Source organism: Serinus canaria, chromosome 14, assembly GCF_022539315.1.
Source record: "Serinus canaria isolate serCan28SL12 chromosome 14, serCan2020, whole genome shotgun sequence".
Classification (NCBI taxonomy): Eukaryota; Metazoa; Chordata; class Aves; order Passeriformes; family Fringillidae; genus Serinus; species Serinus canaria.
The window spans coordinates 12782697-12805582 of NC_066328.1; the positions used below are offsets into that span (position 1 = coordinate 12782697).

Consider the following 22886-nt stretch of genomic DNA (forward strand, 5'->3'; position numbering starts at 1 on the left):
ATGAGACAAGATAATGAAACTGTTTTAGTCCTGGGAAGACCTGCAAAGGAAGACAAGGGCTGGCACATGCTTTGCTGCTAATGCCTTTATGGAATATTAAGGCAAGCACTGAAGTTCCCTTCAGGCATAGGAATTCTTAGGAGAAAATTCCTGATGGCTAGTGGTTCAGTAAAAGAATCGCTATAATTTTTTTGTGTATGTTGTGTAAACAAGGCATATGCAGACTGGCTGTTGAAAATAGGCACAATCGAGTAGTTTAGACTTGCACATCGTCTGTTTACAATTGTGTAAAAATCACTGCAAACAGCCACAGGATGAAGTTGGGAAACAAGTTTGTTTTGGTGGATATTGATTCTGAATGTGAGGCCTCTTGTCACCGAGTGGGTGCATCCTCTTCTCCAAGAGACTACAGTTTCTTCTCAATTTCTTCCTGCTTTGTTCTCTACTGCAAGAATGAGAATTCCTGTTAAAATCCTATAGCAGAAAATGGCCAGAATTCTGTTCCCCAAAAAGCTGATACTGCAAACTGTGAAGTTCATATAAATCTTCCATGTAAGGTACATCCATTAAAGTAAAATGTTTCCCTAATTCTGTATATTCTCCTGAAGTAAAAGAAAGGGGAGCACTAAACTATGCCATTAATATGACAAGGCAACTCTCCAAAATTCTTGTAGTTTAAAAATAATGAAACCACTGGGGTGACAACTTCCACATATGCTGTGTTTTGCAAGAGTCATTGTCACTTCAGTGGTTAAACTCTTTTCAAGGACTAAACCCCTCAGCACAGTTGCATATACTGGCAGGATTTAAAATACCTTAGAAATCTTGTGATTGTTTTTTTATTGTTTGCAGTCTTAACCACGTCCTGCTAGGTGGTCTTTCACAAGCCAATTCAGTACATCATCATCATCTGAATCATAGTAAAATTATTCTCTTTTTTAGTAGGAAGGAAGGTTGTGCCTGGGATTCTCTTTTATCCCTTATTTTAAATGTATTTGGAAGGATGCAGGTGGATGTCACTTTGTAGACACTTGTGTAAGAGACTGTTGCCCCAAATGTTTATTTGGCTCTGAGTCTAGAAGTTGTCAGCTTTTAAAACATTTAAACTGCCCTCAGAGCTGTTTTAAAACAGTAATCCTGGCTTCCTCTACTGTGTATTGAATGGATTGTGAAATGTCTTCAGAGGGAGTGGAACGGACTTATGTGAGCATTTTGCAAAGTTTTAACTCCATATGGGTGGTTTTTTCTAACATACCTAAATAGTACATTAGCTTTTCCAAATCACTTTCTAAATGAACTGAACCAGCCTCAAAGGAAAATACATCACAGTCATGCTCTGCATGTTAGAGCCCTGTTAGAGAGCCTGATTGAATTCAAAGGTTAGTACCATCCCACACACAGGCTTTTTCTGGCATATATATGTGGAAATTAGGAGTTTTTTTCCTGAGCTTTACTGAGGTGATTTTGTTTTGCGCAGCCTTTCTTAATGTGTTTATAGGTAGTTCCCTGGCTTTGGAAGGGTGAGTCTGCTAAATGACTTGTGTGAGACCTTTCAAGGCATTGGGCTGGCTACCTGATGGCAAACCCTGCTATGATGAATGGCCCATTAGAAGAAAGTTGATGGCATTGTAAATGAGATTTTACACAAGAACCAAACTGCTCTAGTGTATCCAGCAAAGATGCTGAAACAAGTGCCTCTCTCTGGAAAGATTATTAGGAGATTTTATGAACTCCTGTTTTAAAACAGTTTCCCCTTCTTCTCCAGGGTACCAAGACTCCCCAAGAGTCTGGATGCTTGTAGTAATAAGGAAGGGTCTTCTCGAGGAATTGGGAGTTAGGATGAAGATGGGGGTAGAATTGAAGTTGGCCAGACTTGTGTGGTGAAAGGGGCAGGATCTGCAGCCAGCTAAAAGTTCTATGGCAGTTAAGCAAAGATTTTAAGTTCTTGAGATTGAGTGAGGTATGGAAATGAATAACCAGTGCTTCTTGTAGAGGCCAACTGTGGCCCTGCAGTTAGTTCCATACTGTCAGTACATATTTAATTCTTGGTGTACTGTTTAATTTCTTATTGAAAACAGAACTCTGGGTAGAAGCTGGTATAGGGAAGTTCCTCTGAACGTGGGTGCAGATGGGGCTTTTTTTGGCACTGAGGTAGGTGTTAATTGTGGTCTATGATTGAGGGGGAAACATAGTTGAGTGTTTCTGCCAAGATGAGCAAAGAAGGAAAATAGTTAATATTGACCTTTTTCATTTTAACCAAGATCAGTGGGACCAGCAGAGGCTTGGAAAGACTCTCAGAAGGGCTCTTGAATTTCACAGAAGTGGGGAAGGAATGAGAGGTGGTGGTAGAGTCTGAGTCACCTCTTGTGGTCTCTTCTGTGGTAGAATGGAAGCCAGACTTAGGCTCTTATCTTAAGGTTTATCTTGGAGCGGGGAAAAATTGAGTGTGAATGGGGGCTAGGCAGCCTTTTCTGGTTCACTGCACCAGAAAATGGGTACATGTGTGTGTATTCCAGGGCTGGTGTTGAGTGTTTCTGTGACATCTCTGGAAAGCAATGTCGGACTCACTGCTTGGTGCTGCCAGAGTAGCTATGGTCCAGGAGTCTTGAAGCAGCCAGGGGTTACGTGTTGTCATTGGGATTGGGAGCTGTGGTTTGGCAGTGCTCCCTTAGGACTGGGGAAAGTGGGAAATGAGAAATCCTACAGGAGGGTGAGACACGTCAGACCTCTGAGCCCTTGCAAAGGCTGAGCAAAACGTGCTCCTGATCCAAGGCTGTGCAGTGTCTGCCATTTCAGCCTTGCAGTGTAGAATTTGATGTCTGAGGAAGGATCAGTGCAGGATGAGGTGGCCAGAGCAGAACCCAGAATTAAATGTCATCCTGCATTGTTTCATAAGAGTTGCCTTTCATTGTGCACTTGAATTTACTTAGTGGGACAGCATGTTACCATGGGGGTGGATGGACTAACCTTGTTTATCAATGTACTATATTTTTCCAATACCATAAAACCTAGGCTGCTGTCAAGCACACACTTGAAGTATATTTATCTCCATGAAGTATATTTATCTCCATTTTCTCTTTGAAACTTCTGTTCCACTCCACAGTTCTGCCAATTTGATCTGTACTTCAGCTTTGTTTAATGGCTGTTATCTGGTAGGGTTGGGATTTAGTTTTGCTTTGGTATTTTTTCCTTTGAAGCATCGCATTGGGATCTAAAGTGAAGCTGCTTTAGAACTGAACACTCGGATATGATATTTGGTTTTGCCCGTGTTGTTAGAGTGACAGCTATATAAACAAAGTTCTGTGTCCTCTGAATAAGCTCCAAACTTCTGGGAATGAAGAGTCCTCCAGGGCTTTGTGGAGATGTTGCCTTAAGACACATCTTAGCTCTTAGTCAGAATAGGAGTGACAAGTATGATGTTGACTCTTCCAAGATGGACCCTGGCTGAACAGGACTGAAATCCCCACTTTCTTGCAGCCTATTTTACAGAGGTCCATAGAGGCCAGTAATGACTAGAAGTTGTTCAGGAGAGTTTGAAGTGTAGAACTACTTATTCTGCCACCCAGTCTAAACAGCTACCCAGCCCCATGATAAACGTGGTTAAAATCCCTGGAGAGATCCTGTAAATCCTAAATACACATTTACCACACGAGCAAGGTGGGCTGCACTTGTAGAAAGAAACAATTGATCCTGCTGCCCCTGTGTTGATGTTTGTGACTCTAGCATGTGTGGTAAGCAGGAGAGGAGTTAATTTTAGCTTGATTAGCAACACAGAAGGGAATCAAGATGACTGTTGTAAATCGCAGTGGGATGAGATCAATGAGGTTAGTTTATTTCCATGCATCTGAGTGGGTGTTCTAAGCAATTTAATTTTTCTTTTTTGTTTGTTTTTAAGAGAACCAAGAATGTTAATGCATTTAGTCCTTCAAATTCTTCCGTGGCTGCAGTCCTGGATACTTTAATACTGTTGCATGGTCATTGCTTTACATGAGCACCAGGTGCCTGTGTGCTGTTCCCCAGCAGCTCTTTGTTTCTCTGCTCTCTGTTACCTGGCTCAGCAGCAAGTGGTGAGCGATTCTCAGTACTGCACTCTCCATTTTTCTCCTACTCACCTTTGTTTATATTCTGGAGCATGTTCCCAACTGTTTATGATTAAACATTGCTCAAACAGCCAGGGTAAGATTTATTGACACAAAGGAGGCTGGGAGGAGGGAGTGGCTGGCTGGTCATCTGTGTCTACTTGCAGCTGATAGTGATGTTATTGATGTTGTCCACGTGTCTGTGCAATGGCCATGGTGTGTCCCAGAGGCTGCTGTCCAAAATCACTGGCAAGGGGCTGATCCCTGGCAGCACAGCCTTTTTCCCTTTGTGTGACATGGTAAAACCTCGAGCAAGGCAGTTTGTGCAGGTGATGCACTCCTTTCTCTTCAGCTTGGCCTTCTGGAAACACCCCTTGGCTCTTGAGGAGGGGATCTCTATTTTTCCCTTGGTGGGAGAGGCTTGTGATCTCCACAGAGAGAAATCAGGATTTGAAACATGCTAAAGGGGTTATGACCTACAGGAGTTTTTAGTTGTGATCCTTTTAAAAAAGACATCTTGAAAAACAGTGCTGTTATATGGAATGCAAGGAAGTTCAAAATGGAAGACTATTTAGGAAAATAAATTAAAAAATAGAGTTTAAAAGAGTTCATTAAAAAAATCCTTATGTGGAACTAAAGCAATTTGTTTCCTGGCCCCTCTTAGTTAGATACAAACCAGATAACTATTTAGCTTTTGGAGTGTCTATATGTAGCATATTAAGTTTTGGTTATTTATTTTCAAGTCACAAATACTGATAATTTTCAAGTTTCAGGAAAAAAAATAAGACATAATATTGACAATATACTAAAAAATCAACAGATTGATCAGCCTAACATGGAAAGGGATTTTTGCACTTCTAAGATTTGATGATACAAATGAGATAGGCACACGTGTTGCACGTAATTTACGTTTTCTCTGAAGATAAATATTTCTTGGCTGGTACAGAAATGGTTAAGATAGGATCTAGACCTCCACAGGTTGGAATACCTGATTAGAGCAGCCGTGGTACACAGGCTGTTGTGTGTTATATAGAGTCTCTTAACTCTCCTTATTTTTATGTATACAACCACACACACAACAAAATAACATAATAGGCTTGCTGTGTGTTACAGATGGTATCAGGCATCTGCAGTGCTGATAGTGAAACTTTCTGGTGCAGGCAGCCAACTTCATTTAAATAAAAGCCTCGTCTGCTCTTTGTGCCAGCCCACTTCTTCGGTGGCAAACTTTCATATCAGGTTTTTGATGTCAGGCCACTCGTTCTGATACATAAAACACATCCCTGTTCCCAAGCTTCAAAATAAGCAGTAGCTTTATGGTTAATTTTAGCCTTTCAGGACATCTTACTAAATGTTCTCTGCAGGTCTGTTAACACCCCTGGGCATGCAACTGCAGGGCTTTTCAGCATTGAAAAGCTGAAAGGCAGAATAAATGAGAGAGTGGAATTGTCTGGCAGAGTGTGGTGCTGGGTGAAGATGTGGTTTGCCATATGACACACAGAAAAAAATTCACTGTAACTTAACTGTGCTCAGAGACATGAAGTTGTTTATAGTAAGGAGCAGACAGCAGAACAGAGCAGCTTCTGTAATGCTGTGGTGGAAGTGGGGCCAGAATTCACCCTGGGGAGCCTTTAATAAAAATAATCAAACAAAACCCCTACCCAATATTGATCCAAAGGTAGATGTCATTGATGCAGATTAATTTATTTTGATCTAAAAGCACATCTGATTTTTGTGGGCGTAGGCAAGACTAAGGCTCCTACATTTAGCACCTTGGCAGACTTGAGGTAGATCTTCACTGGCTGTACTCCATGAAATCTGCCCTACATGCTGCTGACCTGCAGTGTGCTGGTGTGCAGAGGAATAGGAGCACTTGGGAAGGGAGCAGGAATTTGTGTTCTGATAGCCAGCCCTGTGCCCAGTGCTCCTGGTTTGGAATGAATGGCATATTTTGAAGCTGACTCCAATGTTTTGAAATGTGAAGCTGAGGGAGGTACAATTACAGCACCACCTCTTTGTTTCTCTCTGCCCAGTGGATGGGCACCCAGTAACAACCATGTCGTGTTGTCATCAGTATTTAAGAGGTGACTTTGTGGTGGGCTTCAGTAGAGACCCTTCACCTTAATGGTGTTTGTTATAAAAGCCTTCTAATTACATTAATTTGATTATACCACAGCTTGGTTTCTGATATCATCTTGCTTATCATTTGTCCTGAAATAATTGTCAAGATTTTTCTGGGTGAATTTTAATATACGTTTTAGTAGTTGAGGCTTTTTATGTTTTAAAAAGATAAGTGAATTAATCCCTAGTCAGGTGTGGATTGAGTTTGTAAATAACTGGTGATAGTGATGGTATTTTGAGAATATCCTTCAGCTTTTTTTCCAGACAATAAGGTAAATGAACAGACACTTGAGGCTGGCTTGTAGTTGCTGCTGAAAAACTTTCAGAAAAGTCACTTTTAAAAATGCACATACCTGACCATTTCCACTTTGATGGCTCTCTGGAGAAGACTGGAGCAGCTTCTAGCTGGGGTTATTTTGGCATTGGGCTGAGCAGGATTATTATAAGATGCATCCTGCCAAGCTGGGGATAGTAAAATATGGAGAAGACCTGTCAATAATGTCAGTTCTTGAGGCAGGGTGGCAACTTCAGAGGGAGCCTCCTGCTATTCCTGCTGGCTCTCCATTAGCAGATTGAAACACCCTTCTCAGCAGTTCTGGCAGTTTCTCCCCTGCTCTTCTGTGAGCTGCTATTTTGATACTCCATGAATTTATTCCCTGACCTTGCTGTGGTGTTTCATTACACTGAAAAAGTAGCACCTATAATAACTTACCTGGTTTGCTCTCTTTTTTGCCTTTTCTGTGCTGTTTTACTCAAAGGGAAGAATCTGAAAGTGAAGCTGCGCTTGATGTCTCAAATAATTTTCAAAGAGTGAAATCAGAACATTAATACAGAGATGTAAGGAATGTAAAATAAAGACATATATACAAAAATGCAGCTCTTGATTGTTCACTGCTAATTCTCCAGTGTGAAGCAGCCTCCAATGTTCTCACTTGAATGAAAAATTAACTCAATTTATCCATTAGCTCTCTGACAGCAATTAAAAGGATTGCTAAGAAAGATAAGAAATTGTGGGAAAGATGTGTAGAATAAAATGACTGTTGAATCTTCACAGCATGATATCTACAGAGCAAACCCTCCTGAAGGTTTTACTTTTGGCATCCATTTGTTGGAGCCTCAAACCAAACTGCTCATCTTCTTCTGTGTGCTTTTAAAGAAGATAATATATGAACCAAAGCAGCATTTTGTAGTTCTTTGGGTTGGGCTTCTTGGATCTCTTTTCCTTTTAGCCTTTCTTATCAGCCTGGGGGTATTTGTGCTCCGTTCCCCCCCCCACCTGCTTGGCTGAGTTTCACTCGCTGCCTTTGGCTGGGATGGGCAGTGGCAGTGCTGCTCTCAGTGCTGTGAGGGGATGTCTGCAGGGACTGAGGGATCACAGATCTTTTCTGTGTACATCTGTGTGCCTGCTGCTGGCAGGGAGAAGAGTACCAGAAGTCTGGCCAAACTTTGCTGTGAACTTTGCTGTCTTCAAAAGGAGTTTGCTAAAATACCTTCTTGAAAATCTGCCTCTATGTGGAAGTGTTTCTCAATTTGTTTGAACCTTGATGAAATGGCATAGAGGGAAGCCCTGTGCAACTGTGCTCAATAGAAACATTCATTACAGCTAATTTACTTGGTGCTTTTAAGAGATGTAACTATTCATAAGTTGTGGTTTTGCCTGATGCTGCTGGTAGTATTTGTTTTAAGTAGATACACTTGCCTGCACACGCTCTTTGCCCATCTGAAATCTTGTCTGGCTGTGTTGGATACCTCGTTTTAAGCTTGGTGATCTGCAGTGTTAGGCAAATCCCAGTGTAACCTGGGTGCCTTCTCATTAAGGGAAAAAGCCCTTTATTGTGCACACAGTTCCAGCTAAACAGTAACAAGGAGCATAAAGAAAAGGTCTGGTCTGTGATCAAGAAATGGCAATTCTGAATTTTCCTGAAGCGTTATTCTTGTTCAGCCATCTTAACTGCACTTGCTTTCTCAAGACTATTCAGTGAATAAGCTCAGGAAGCACAAAGCTACTGAACAGCATTGATTTGGCAGCATGCAGAGCCTGTGTATCCCATCTGAGATACACAAACCCACTCCTGCTCCTGCAGACGGGCCCTGGCAGTTGCCATGGGAGGATTGCCATGGGTACACAGCCACAGGAGGCTCCTGTTGGAATGCAGAAAACATTTTTGGTCTATGTTTTGTCCCCTTGTACACAGCTGAGTGACTTGGGATTTGAAATAATTAGGCTGAATTTTTTTTTTTTATGGTGACTTCTCTGATTCAGGAAGTTTTGAAAATTTCCAGTCTGAGAGTATCGGCATGTGGCTGATGTGATTTGCCTGATAAAGACCAGAGCTTTTCTCAAAATGAATGAATTGCAGTTTGTTTTCTGAAAGGAGAATGCAGTCTCTGGATCATGTGATGCTTAAATCTGAGTCTGTGGTTACATGCTCTGTCTTTTTTATAGTCCGTGACAAACCTGCAGCATTTTTGCTGGTACCTTCTTCTCTCCTTTCTCTGCTTGATGGTTTTTCCCTCCAGCTTCTCTGTGCTGGTGATGCCATCTGGAAGGCAGGCTAAGGGATCTGATCTGCCTGGCAACTTAGTCCCACCAAAAAGGAGATGGTATAATTACCTGCTTTGCCTTGCTGTGCAGAGGTTTGGGTGATACTGTTGGCACGAGGGTGGGACTGAAAGAAAATGGCAGAAGAGAAGGAATGGTGGTGGAGTGAAGGCAATGCCTCTTACAGCAGGGAATCAGGTTTAGATTGTGTTAAAATAAATCTACATGAGATTGAGTGACACAATTGAGATCTCTTTGGGGAGATTATTTTTAAGGCAGATGAAACCAGTGAGCCATCCATGTGAGACACAGAATTTTACCCAGGTTCCCGTTACTCATCCCAGCAAGTCCAGGAAAGATTAGGGTTTCCAGCTAACTCAGATGTATTTCAGGGGAAGGACAGAAAATCCTTCCAGTAATCTGGAATTTACAGGGTAGTCAATAAAAATTCCACTGAATTGGATATGAGGAGTTCCTGATGACTTCAGTGTGAGTTTGCCTTTACTGAAACTGGATTTACATTATTTGTAGCACAGCAACAATACCTAAGGCAATGCCAGGGACCCCACAACACTGATGTTCAGCTCCTTGTGCATCTGGTGGAACGTGGCAAGGGAAATAGTTGCTGGAACTGTTTCTGGAAGAAGTTTCCTACAGAAGAAAATTAAATTCATGAAGTAGAAATAAGACCACTCTCTTTTGAATTGAACTAATTATTTCAAACATGAGCTCGCTCACATATGCACAGGCAGTTCTGGTTCAGTCTTGGCTGACAGATGAACTCCTTTGTGTATCTGCAGTGTTGAGCATGACAGCATGTATTAAATACAGTGAGTGTGCTACAAAGCATGCAAGGCAAGCGATTTGTGAGCTCAGGGTAACTCTGAGGTTAGGAACCAGTCCTCCAGATCTAAACTCATGTGGTGACTTACAAATTAATTATGACCAAACATTACAATGGGTTGCTCTGTCATTGAGCAGTGGGGGAGATCACTGTACTCCTTTATTTGCAGATGATCTCAGTGCTTTTTAAATCTAGTTTTCTGTCAGTTATGTTACAAAGAGTAGCAGTGATTTTTCGAGCTTTTCCTCTCACTGAACAATAGCGGATAATACCAGAGGCGTTTTTGCAGGCAGCTCTGCAGTTTATTTCCTTATCCTGCTGCTGTTTGGCCAAGTGCCTGTCTTGCTTTTCTTCAGATTGAGTTGATTCATTACAGGAAGAACAAATGTGGGTTCTGGACTTCACCATTTACTTGCAGACCCTTTGCTTATCTCTTCATGTATACAAGTGATTTTACCAGCCATGAGGTATTTCTCTGTGTGTTTGATAAAGGACTTTATGGGTAGGTCTTCAATATGATTTCTATGCTTAAACTGCTCAGAGCAGTAGAGCAGTTGAAAGGGAAATAGCAAATGCTGAAAACCCTTTAATTTTAGACTGCAGTAATCTCCAAAATGAACCAAGCACTCTTAAAACTCTGGCAGTTACACTGCTTGTGTCCCATATCCTATAGAGTTGTGTAAGGAAAAGCATTTTAGTGACTCTTAAATTACCATGGTGATAGGCACATGCTTGTTTTGTGATGTGTATTTAGACTAAAAGGAATAAAATGTACCTGTCTGCCTTCCTCCAGAACTCTCTGTAGCCTCAGTGCAATTAACTTTTTTGTTTGGAGATAGTACTACCCAAGTGGATGATATAACTGGCTTCTTACTGGTATTGCTTACTAAGTGCTGTTTAGGGGAGAAATTGGAGGGTAGGGAGTGGAACAGGAAATGTTAGATGATTTTATTATTATTATTTTATTGCAAGGGAGGGGTGAATAGTACCTCATCTCCAGTGACAGCTCAGACAGCTTTCAGAGCTTGTTGAATGGTTTTATGACAATTGTTCAAACTAATATTCATTTTAATTCACTTGTGATTGAAAGGTGGTTTTTGTACTTGTGCATTTGCCCACCTTGCTGCTTCAGACTGCTTAATTCCAGCAACATAATCATTTTGAGCAAAATACTTGTGTTGATTATTCCCGTTGGGATGTAAGGGTTGAGTTTATTTTTGTGAAGGTAGAGAACATTGATTTGGTTATTTTACTTACTGAAATGGGAGATCTCCTTCTCAGTATTTTGCAGTTGAAGTGATTTGTTTTGTACTGGGTGATGCAGTGAGCCTTGTGCTGTAGAAAAGCTGAAGTTCTGAAAAGCATTGCTGTCCCTGGGCAGAGTGCAGCATCACAAAGCAACAAGTCTTGGTCAATAAATACTCCCAGCTCAGCTGTTGCAGAGGTCACAGCAATTCTCAGAGCCTTGTTTTTGAAGAAATTAGAATCTCAGGTAGTAATTCTTATCTCAGTCTGTTTATCTGTCTGTGGGCAGACCTTCAGGGCTTAGATATATGTTTAGTTAAGTGAAGCAAACTGTTATCTTTTTCTAACCAAATTTAGTTTCATTTTTGATGCACAGGTGCTTAAACTTTCCCAATGAGTCTTTCATGTTGTCCAAGGCACGTCCTTTCACACTGCTTCAAAGGGTTTTGTGAATAGGGAGTGGATTTAGGATTTTCATAGATGCAGGCTTGTGGTTCTTTGCTTAGCTGGTTACAGAAGATGAAGAAAAATGGGTTACAGGAGGTAATTGGGCACTTTGCTGTAGTGGCTGCTCTGTACAGCACCTGCACATTGATTGTAGCCTGAAATGTTGATATTTATGGTACACATTCACTGGAAGGATGAGAACTGTCCATCTTGCCCTCCACAGAATTATGTCAGGTATCTTGAAATAGCTGGTAAGGGTAATAGCCTGACCATGAGATGACTGACAGCAAATTCTCACTTGTACTGAGAAACCCAACAGGATTTTGGAATTTTGTGCATGGAAATAGTACTGTATTCTTTGGGCTGAGCTATGTGTTATTGGCACAAAACTAATGATTTTCAGAGAAATTACAGGGAACAGAGAAACAGCTGTTTCATGGAGGTTGTTTGGGATTTTTTCTCTTTTACAAGGGTTTTTGTGGGCACTCTTGGTCAAAATTTAGCCAGTAACGGCATAGTTCTGTATCATCATGATGTGTGCTGTGATTAGAGCTCTGGCTGGCCATTTTTGCTGAATCCAAGGTATTTACTGATTGTAGAGATAACTTAGAGATAACTGCCCCATCCTCAAGAGTTGGACTACTGTCCCCTCACATCACAGAAATGTTTAGGTTGGAAAGAACCTTTAAGATCATTGAGTCCATCCATTCTCCCAGCACTGCCAATGACACCACTGAACCATGTCCCCAAGTGCCACTTCCATAGGTCTTTTCATTCCTCTCTGTCCCCAGGTGCCACATTCACTCATCTTTTAAATCCCTTCAGAACAGTAATTCTGCTCCTGCCTTGGGCAGCCTGTTCCAGTGCTTGACAACCCTTTAGGTGAAGGAATGGTTCCCAGTGTTCAATATGAACCTCTCTTGGCACAAGGTTTTGAGGCTGTTTCTTCTTGTCCTGTTGTTTGTTACTTGGGAGCAGAGCCTGACTCTCCCGGCTGTCCCCTCCTGTCAGGAGTTGTGCAGAGCCAGAAGGTTCCCCCTGAGCCTCCTTTTCTCCAGGCTGAGCCCCTTTCCCAGCTCCCTCAGCTGCTCCTCATGGACTTGTGCTGCTGCAGACCCTTCCCCAGCTCTGGGCACACTCCAGCCCCTCAATGTCCTCCCTGAACTGAGGTCCAGAGCTGGACACAGCGTTTGAGGTGTGGCCTCACCTCGCAGTGGACAATCCCTGTCCTGGTCCCTGGTCACACCAATGCTGATACAAAGTCAGGGTGATGGAGGGAATGTTTGAGATACTGAGTGTCAGCAGGGCGGTTACAGTATCTGCATGTTTAAAAAGAAAAGGGCTGATGCAGACAGTCGTGCTTAAGCAGGATTTGAATGAAACCCGGGGCCTGTGGTACTGTCTGATTCAAATTGTAAAAAGTGATATTTTTAACAGAGCACCTCCTACAATGTTTCTCGCTCGACCTGCATCTCAGCACTGAACCACAGATGCTCCTGGTGCAGTTATACCCCCAACATTCAGGAATAACAGGATTTCATAAATTATGGAGAGATAAAGTAGACAAAGATGGCACCAACTTGCTGATTACAACACATGTGTAGTAGTTCCAGCTTACTTTTCTAGTTATTCCTTTTGCATGATTAACTGGAATGATGCTTATATATAACATAACATACTACATTATGTTTTTATATATATATATAATTCCAAGTTTTATATACGCATGTTATATGTATATTTTATATATATGTTTCACCTTGGCTTTCTCATGATTTGTCTTCTTTTGTCATTGTGCTTTTCCTCAGTGTGAATGTAAAAGCATAAATCCAGCACAGTTTCCTGCCTCCTTTTAAAATCTTTAAATAGCCTTTTCTTGCTGTCATGCAGCAGATCTTAGCAGAAGTCATTTGGTGCTAACAAAACTCAGGGTGCTTTAACAAAGAAGTCAGTGACTGTAATAGCTTCAATTGAACCTGGTACTATGTTTTGGCAAATGCATCTCCATTCCCTTTGCATCTGTGAGTGCTTTGAGGAGGAGGAAAATGCTTTTTCTAGAGCCATGCAGGGGATGCAGTCATTTTGTTGGGTTTTTTCCCCTAACCATCTTTCCTGAAGTCTGCTGTAGGGTGACTGTTTATGTAAAGTCTAGTGTTTCCTAGCATTTTATTTTCAGCCTTTATGTAGATGAAATGCCTGTGGTCACTGTCACTGGTTCACCACATGAAGGATGCCTAATAGCATGAGAGCTGCGCTGTCAGTGGGAGGAGCTCACCCAGGAAACTTTTGGAAAAATCTGTCTTGTGTAAAACAAGCAAACAAAATTCTAGCAACATCTTTTATGTGACTGTAACCATGTGTACTCCTTCTCTTCCCCTTGGTCTCCAATGTATATATAGCATGCATTTAGCCACTTGCTATGGATTCTGTGCACTCCAGCAGGCAGCATGGAGCCAGCAATCCATTTTCTGTGACTCTCTCCTGCCTGTAGCCTAAGAAAGCAGTAACTGTTTCTGTGCAGTTTGTAGAGGTTGAGGAGGCTGTGTGTGTGTTTTTAGCTTTAACACAAACAAAAAAAGAAAAAAGCTTTCTATTCTCACTGCCTTGCAAGGCATCCTAGAGAAACGGGAGCCCTGTCCCACAAGGAACTGATGAATGTGCCATATGTGAATGTGATTTCAGTCCATATGACTTCTGTGGCCAGGGATTGATTGCGGCATGTAGCTGTCTGTAGCAGGTTATTGAGTAAACTCAGCAGATCTGTAACTGAGGCAGGGCTCTTCCTGCCCATAACAAGACCAAAGATTTTGCAGACCATTAATTCATCCGTCTAATCAGCTGGAAATTTCAGAGGTGTGTGAAAGAATTGTCTCTTGGGCACCCTTGGAAATACCAGTTAACTTCATTATGCTTTTTATGTTGAGTCTAATCTGTGCTTTCAGATTGATCCTTTTCTCATAATGAAAATGTTAAGCAGGAGTAAAAATTGTTAATGCATCTTTGATAGGAATCATGCAACATGGATCAAATAGTATAACTCAGTTTAAATAACCTGAAATATACACAGTAATCTTAAGGAATGCATGCTCAGTTCTGCTTGGGTTGTCTGTCTTGTCCTGCTTATCTTCTGTAGAAGTGTAGTTCTCAAAGGTTTAAGTCTAATGTGCCTCACTCCCAAAAAGGACTACCTGATATAATTTAAGTTTATCCTCTTGGTTGGAAAGAGGGTAATTAAGGGAACAAAAAGAAAGTGAGCTTCCTGTGACACGATGCTCCCAAAATCATGTTCTTCTGATTTCTCACTGACACGGTTCCCCAGCTTAGGCTGTGTGGATTTGAAGCAGTGGCTTGGGCCGTGCTGGTGGCCCTGTTTGCATTGCTGTGGTGGTTGTGATAGACTGGAACAATAACCTTAATCCCGGGCACTTTCTCACCCCTGGGGGAAGGGAGGAGTTCCGCAGGAATTTACAATCTGTTTTGCATTGCATTTCCATTTCTTGGGTCGCAGGTTTTTACATCAGGAAAAGCATAAATACAGCTATGTTACCCCAGCTTGGCTTTGCAGGCAGTGTCAGTACTGAAGCCAGCACAGAGCAGGCTACAGGACTTTCTAAAGCTGTGAGCACCCTTGCATAAATCTACTCCCCTGTTTTCCTGGGACCGGTTCCTTACAAAATGCCCATGTTCATGCTAGTTCCCATAATCCATGAAAGCTGGTTGTACATCCTGGGTTCTGCTTCAGTGAACTGGGAAGCCTGTCTGTCTGAAAACAAAATCACAGCAGCCAAGGAATTGTTTGCTTGTGTAGTCAGCCCAGCCCAGGCTCTGTTTCTCTGCCCTGCTTGCAGGCTGAGATTGCGGGTAGATCACATGGCTGGCTCGGGTGGATCTGGGGAGGCTCGCAGGAAAAGCAGTGCTGGATGGGCCTTTTCAGCACATTTACTGCCTTACTTTAGGCTTCACACTTCAGGTTGACTCATGATTTTGGAAAAGTAACAGATTGTCTTGAGATTGCCCACACTCACAGGCTGATGGGACAGCCTCTCACAGTGGTTTGGGTGCAGGTTTCACTTTTTATCTAATATTGCTGCAGCATCAGTAAGTGGGGTAGAGTTAAGGAGTTACTTTACCATCACCTCAGAGCAGTTTAGGAGATGTGGATCTTGCATTACTGGCTCCTTCTGGAAAGGAAGACCTAAGTGGCAGTGGGATAGAGCTCCTTACTGCTGTGAGGCTGCAGTGGGGGATCTCCTGGCCTCAGCAGTGCTGCAAAACTGCCTTAGGGCTCCGTGCAGTCAGGCCTGTTGATCAGCAGCAGGCTGGGATTGCACTGAACACTGCTGAACAGGGACTGATTTGTCCTTGACTCAGGTGTTGGAAAATGCTGAGCAGTTGGTGTTACAGCAGAGAATTCCATCGCTCTGTGACAGGCAGCTCAGCTTTTCCCTGATAAGGGCTTGAGAAATGATGAAGCTTTGCTTGTACTGGTTTTGAGCCTTAGTGCATGTGATGCTCATTGCAAATATATGTACTTTGAGCTTTTTCTCTTTAAGCAAATCCGTGTAGCAGTACAAAGCTTAAAATCCAGGGCAGTGGCTCAACATTCTTGTTTCAGGTTCACCTCAGGAGGTTGGTGCCTGCTGCTGGAAGATGCTGCAAGGCATGGGCACTGCTGTTTTGAACTGTGCCTTCATGTTGAGTCTGCAGGGAACCTTGTTTAGAAGGGTTAGATAAACACAATTAGGTTGCATTGCCAGCAATGATGTTCTTATTTAATGCATTAATGAGTGCAGGTGGCAGGACCTCTGAAGTGAATTAAATGCAATGCAAACTCCTGCTATACTAGCAGAGCCATTGTGAGCCGCTGAATGCTGAGCCAGCTCATTTGAGAGATGAGGTGGGAGATGGGAATGAGCTGCCCATGCCTGAATGATAATTTTGAGCATTACCTTACAGCACAATCTGCTTGTGCCAAAGAACCAAGAGCAAGTGAGTGTGTTTTAGAGCTGCATTTCTTTCAATAGCACCATTAAGATAAGGTGCAGATTGACTTGCTTGTCACCTTGTTGTTACCTGGCAGGATTCAATAATGCACTGGTTAAAAGAATTCTGCTCAGCCCACACCAGCACTTACAGTGCTAGAACAACACCACCCAAATCCCTTCCTTTCCTTCTATAGGCAAGATGCTGGAATCCAGCACAATTACTGTGCTCTGCTGATCTTTCCCACGGTGAAACCTGGTTTTTATTTCCTGCTGCTTTAACCTTAGTATCAGTGAAATGATTCCTGGAAAGCTTGTATTGATTGCACATGATTGTCTAATTAAAGTGCAATAAGAAGAATTGCAGAACACTCACTCTTACAGCCCTGTGCTCGTTGTAGACACTGTAAATTAGAAAGCTTTCTGTTCAAATATGGAAAATGTCAGTGCTTATTTCCTTTTGAATTTCCAAGCATCTCCTGCAGGCTGCACTTGAGTGATTAATTTTTTTCCTAAATAACAATTGGAAAGAAATGTTACTTAGAGAAGAAATGAGGCCCCACAGGCTTGCAGGGGCCCTGTTGTAAACCTGCTAGCTGTACCCTAAAGGGAGGCACTTCTAAAGTAATGTATTTTAATCTGAAACCTGCTAGATGATCCTTTAACATCATGTGCACAAATAATATAAATGGATATCAATTATACAATATATAGAGACAAGTTTTTAAATAGTACTCTCTGGTCTTACCTGGCAGCTCTTTGTTGCTCTGTCTGGACTTTATGGCTGTTTTGTTCCCTATTGCTTGTGGTTTGATACTTTCTAGTGACTTGGATCTTGCTGAGATGTGTGCAGTGAGCTAATAAAAGATAGATAGATCCTAGTCCTTGATACATTGCAGGAACCCAAGAGTTTGTTGTTACAGGAGAGTGTCTTGCTTAGTCACTGATTGAATACATGGCCTTGAGGAAATGACTGAACTTACCCAAATCTTCAGCTTGCATCTCATCTCTAGATGGCCCATGATTCACTGTTAGATATTTACAGAGCTTTATGAATGATCAGTAATTCTGACCAAGACACTAGGCAGAAAGATCAGTAGAGAATGTTGGACTTCGAATTAATTAATGATGCATCAGCTGCATACAAAACCTCTTAAGTCCATTCAGTATCATGTGTGAAACTGACTTTTTCCTCTCCTTCTCTTCCAGATGTACTTTCCGATTCCCTAGCACGGTTATAAAAATCCAGTTCACATCTTTATACCATAAAGAGGAAGTAAAAGAGGAAGCCTCAACACATCCCCTTCGGCCACTTTACCCTCAGATATCACCTCTGAAGATCCACATCCCGGAGCCGGATCTCCGGAGCGTGGTCAGTCCCCTCCCATCCCCCACAGGCACTATCAGGTAAGATGTTCATTCTCAAAAATGTCTTCTCTGACATCAGTCTGTCAGCCCTGTGTTGCTTGGTATCCTTGGTGCAGGAAATGTCCCATTAAAAATAACTAATTAAATCTCTCATGTTCAAAACGATGGGAGACTGCTAAGAAACGTTATGGTGGCCAGCAGTAGGGCACAAGGGTTTTGTTCAAGAGCTCAGAGGGTTCAAGGGTAAATGTGAGTGTTGGTTTCACACTATAGAATTACATATAGAGTCTATCTTTAGCAGTGGAATTAGAAATATTTATTGAGAGCTACCTATATGCATGGAGAAAAGAAAGCAGGCATATACTTTCTATCTTAAGACTGCCTGTTTTATTTTTATCCCATTAATATTCTGTTGTTGCTGGGTGGTGCTGCTGTTATCTGAAGTTAGGGATGGGGTGGCCATTGGCACGTGGTTTCCTGGGAATGGAAGGAAATGGGGGTAGGATGCTGACCATGTACTGAAGGGCTGTAGCAATCTAAATGTACATCTGGGTGGGTATCCTGTTTTGTAAATGATCTGATCAGTGGATGTGCAGTAGAAATAAGATGAACATCAAGTTACTGTATGGAATATTTTCTTTCTTCTTCAGCAAAGAGTTGATGTTACAGAGTTACAGTGAAATCTTTTAAAGTTAAATCTGTTACTTGAATTATCATGCATTTTGTAAAGTAAAGGAGACTCACGGTATAGGATGATGTATTAGAATTTTAAAACATGTAGGCATCAAAACAGCAAGAGTGTGTCTGGTAATAGTAGTAGCCTTTGGGTTGTTTTCTTGTCTGTACATTTGTAAAAAGGTATAATATGCAAATCTCTTCTGACAGCACTAATTCAGTGAGTAGTATTCAAATCTGCATGGCTGAGACTGAGACTTCAGAGTCACAATGAAATTGGTTTGGGGTTGCATGATCCAGAGGCTTGTTTGGGTTTTTCCGACCGCCTTACAGAGCTGCACAGATGTGCAGTGCAGATATTCTAGAAAGAGGGGGCTGGAGGTAGCTGTGGTTTTAGTCCTCTGTTCAGGCACTGCTTTTGGTTTATATTTAACCTTCTCTTTTTAGATGAAGCTTGTTGCTGGGAGGGGAGGGGGATGGTTCCTTTGCCAACATATGGTAGTTAGTTTCCATTCAGTCATCTTGTGCAAAGCAGCACGGTGTGGTTTGTGTTACTAACAGAGGCTGTATCTTTTGACTCTGGCATATGCCTGCAACTGATATTTGATTCCCTGGGAATGTTTCTTTTGCATAAGGAGAAAGTGGAAATAGTAGTGTTGAATTGTGCTCAGCCCCTAACACAGTGTTTACTAAGGATGATTAATGATTGCATCCGTTTGTCTCGAGCAGAAGCTAAGCCAGCCAAGTCTTCAGAAAACCTCAAAAGACATCTGAGGTTTCGCTTGCTGAAGCCTTTTCATTTCCGAGTTCCTCTTACAGAGGAGGGCCTGACACGTTTGTAAACATCCCTGCTCAGCCCCTTCAGCCTTCCCCTCTCCCCCGGCAGGGTCTTGCAGCTCTCCCTTGTGGGCCAGGCTTGGGAAGTGACTTGGGTGTTTCAGCCTGAGAAGGGAGTGCTCCTTTGGGAGCATGTAGCTATGCATTCTGGCTGTCTGACTTCCAGGGCAGCTCTCTGATCTCTTGGTGGCTTCACAGTGCTGGGTGAGGCTGGCACAGTGTCCTCTCCTCCTTCCCAGAGGCAGAGCTGGGAGGGCTGGTGGGACTCAGCATGAAACTCAGACCCCTCTCCAACTGCTGGCTTTGGGAGGTGGTTGCTGGGTTCTCCTCCTCCTCCTTCCTCTCCCCCTTCTAGTATTTACTTTCCTAATTTGGTGCGTTTGCCTTGCTCCTCCCTGATTGGCCCATGGAAAATTATTGCAGTTTGGAAATCCTGGGCAGGGTGAAATTTCCTTTTTGGAAAGTGGCTCCTGGCCCCCTTTTCCTGCCTCCGCCCTGGTGTAGGGCAGGGGCTGTACCTGCACTCCCCCCTCCAGATCCAGCCCTGCCCCGCTGACCCCCAACCCTGCTCTGCCTCCCTGTTTACACTGCAGCTTGCTTCCCTGCAGGTTCTCTCCTGCAAGCTTCTGGGTTTTTTCCAGCCTATTTATTTTCTCTCTGCAAAGTGCAGTGCCTAGAGAGGGAATGAGCTTCAGTTAAACAAAACCAAACCTGCCACCCTCAGCAGCTTTGCAAAGCAAGATTCCTGCTTATTCCTGGGGAGAAATGTGCTCTTTGTTTTCTCAGCTAGGTGTTTTGTCTCCAGGAGGGGCTCTGTGTGGATGTGTTTTGAATGCTGTTGTACAGCTGTAAGGGAAAATGTTGGTTGGCAACATGCTGGGAGAGTTGCAAACAGGCATGGATTATTTCTTCCTGATTTGAGTTCAAAACTCCTTTTCAAAAAAATCAGACTTGCATTTTTCTTTCATTTTCCAGAAAGGAAAAGGCCACTGTGGTTGTAGGAACTCAGTAGAAGCAGCCTGCCATTTTGCACAACATATGAAAGGGCAGAGTAGCACTAAATTGCTCCTCAGTAGTTTCAAGGTATTGAAAAGCTCTGTGAAAATCATGCAGGGTTTGCTTGAATTCAGCTCTACCTTTTGGAGATAAAACTGAGCCACAGTTCCAGGAGTTAAGGAACTGTCTGTCAGTATATGGCTTTAAGCTTCTGCACCTTGGATTTGGGGGCTCCTCTTTGAGTGACAGTGGTTCCACAGAGTTTCTCACCTATACTGCAAACACTTCACTTCGCCTGATTTTGTGATAAATTCACAATATCCACATGTATGTGACTGTTATAACCCAGCCCACAGAGTGGCTGGTGCTTGGATTATTATCAGATCTACAGAGACGAGGTGTGATGCAGGACTCTATTCCTGGTCTAAAAAGTCTTACTGAGTTGGAGTTTAGATTTACTGTGTTGAGTTTCCTTTTTACTATGATCCAGTCATTGTTAATGGCCCTGTAGCAGTAACTTGACTCAGTTTACCAAATAGCATTTCTCTGCAGCCTTGCCCCTCAGAGCTGGGGTAGTTTTAATATTTAATTATGTTCTCAGTGAGATACACACACACACACACACACACACACACAAACACTACAATACAGAAATACTGAAAGTCCTGTGGAGGTCAGTAGTATTATTCATATTTTACAGCTGCTACTTCTGGCTTATCTCTGCACTAGAATAACTTGGGGCTTGAACGTTTTGTCTCGTACTTGTTTGGGTTTTTTCACAGAAAGGGCATGGAGTCTTAGCTCGCAAACAAAGTCTTTATCAGTAAAAAAATTTCTTTGACATGTAGGAGTAAAAGTCCTTAGGGTCCTATGAGAACCATGCTCCAAAAGTGCCTGGTGAGGTTCAGTGTTACTAGCTAGTCTGGTACATATTTGTGTGTGAAGCCAAATTGGTATTTTAACTGTTAGCTCTTAATGTGTCTGCCCATGTCTGGCTGTTACTAGAAGGGTTGATAACTAGTTTGCAATGCAGTTAATGACATGAATAATGAAAGATCAACTTCTTTTGTTCTATAAGCTTGATTAGTAAAACAGGAGGTGTGAGCTGAATTGCTTGGTTTCATATGGTCCTTTTTTCACTGAGAGAAATAAGTTCAGTAACACATTGCATGTTCTGATAGTGGATTACTCAGAAGTAACTGCAGTTATCTTGACTTAGCCACCAACTTGTTTTGTGGCCTTTAACAGGTCATTTAAATTCGTTGTCTGATTTTTATGCATGCATAGTGTAATTACTGCTTCACAAGCGTGTGTAGTAGATAAATTATGTATTGAGCTCTTATTCCATAAAGCATGACATGAGTGTGTGTGAGCCATGTTCCTGCAAATGCTGGCTCTGCTTTGATCCAGACTTGGCTGGGGAAAAGGAGGGGGGTTTTTTATAGGCTCCAGGATAGCCATGCACTGCTGTTTCACAGCCCTTGGGATTTAGTCTGCGCTTGCACGTTTACTCTGAAGGTGTGTAGGGGAAGCTGAATGAAGCCTGGTTTCAGTGGATGCCTTCACTCACTGGAGCAGGATGCATAAATATTCCCTGTTCCATTTCATTGAGGCTTTGCCTCTTCCCCGAGCACTGTGAGCCATTGAACTGAAACGCTCCTGAAGAGCTCCAAGGCAGGTTTTTTGCAGGCTCTTTTGCATCATCTCAGTTATACATTACTTCCTGCACTCAGGCAGAATGCACAGCTCAGGCAACTCCCACGGTTGGACAGAGAGGTGATTATTTTTAATCACCCAAGTCTCCAAACCACAAGCCAAGGAGGATGATGCATATACATCACAGAAGAGAAGCAGCAGCCTGTGCTGGGCTGGGGAGCTCCTACGCATGTTTATTGCAGATAATGGACCGTGTGCTAGAGGACATGTGCCAAGCCATGTGCTGGAGGAAGGGTTGCAGATGTCACCAGCTACAGGAGCATTTCCTCTTCCCCAATGAGTATAAAATGCTCACTGAATCCACAGTTGGAGTGAAGTCACTTCCTTTCCAGGGGAACCACTGGAGAACTGACGAGTAATAACAATTTCACCTTTCGTGGATAGCTCACTTTCTCTCACTTGTGGCTTGTTCGACAGCTTTGGTTTTCTTCAGCATTAAGCATGCAGGGTAGCTCTCAGATTTCTCCTTTCACATCAAAATCCAGCTTGGTTTGGCAGTCTCACCACTTGTGATTGCTTCTGAAACCTGTCTGAAACACGCAACGTGCAAGGACTTGCCTTTCTTTGAGCTACAATTTTGGGGCTAGGCTGGGGAAGGTGAGAGCAGTGGAGGATTCTCAGCCATTCTTGCTGATTGGTGTATCATGGAAGGGCTTGTTTCGCAAGTCCAAGGGCTGTACTTTGACCTGATTCTTGCTTATTGCACATGAAAAGCGTCCCTGTATCTTCATGCCCCTTTTTGCAGGCTCATGAAGTGGAGTTTTGTGGTAGTCAGAGGTTTGTACTATTTCCCTAACCATAGTCCTTGTGCCCAGGGCAACACACTTCCAGCTTGCATTCCAGGAACAGACTGGGGAGGATTATAAGAAATGGTGATTTTTTTTTTCCCCTGTACCCAACAGGGGCTTGAAAAATGCCCGGTCAGACTGGAATCTGTATATTGGCAGAGATGCCAAGGCTGTAACTCTTACCTTGCTGTGTCTCTGTACCTGCTTCCCATGCCCATGGGACTATTTCAAAGGCACTACCATGTG

General features: G+C 42.7%; 1 protein-coding gene across 1 annotated transcript in view; it reads left to right on the forward strand.

Moving 5' to 3' along the window:
• Positions 1–22886, forward strand: part of FOXK1 (forkhead box K1) — a 55098-nt gene that overhangs the window by 8901 nt on the left and 23311 nt on the right. The window contains exon 2 of the mRNA XM_030229603.2: positions 17470–17667. Coding sequence (XP_030085463.1) covers positions 17470–17667 — 198 coding nt within the window. The remainder of the gene's footprint in view (positions 1–17469; positions 17668–22886) is intronic.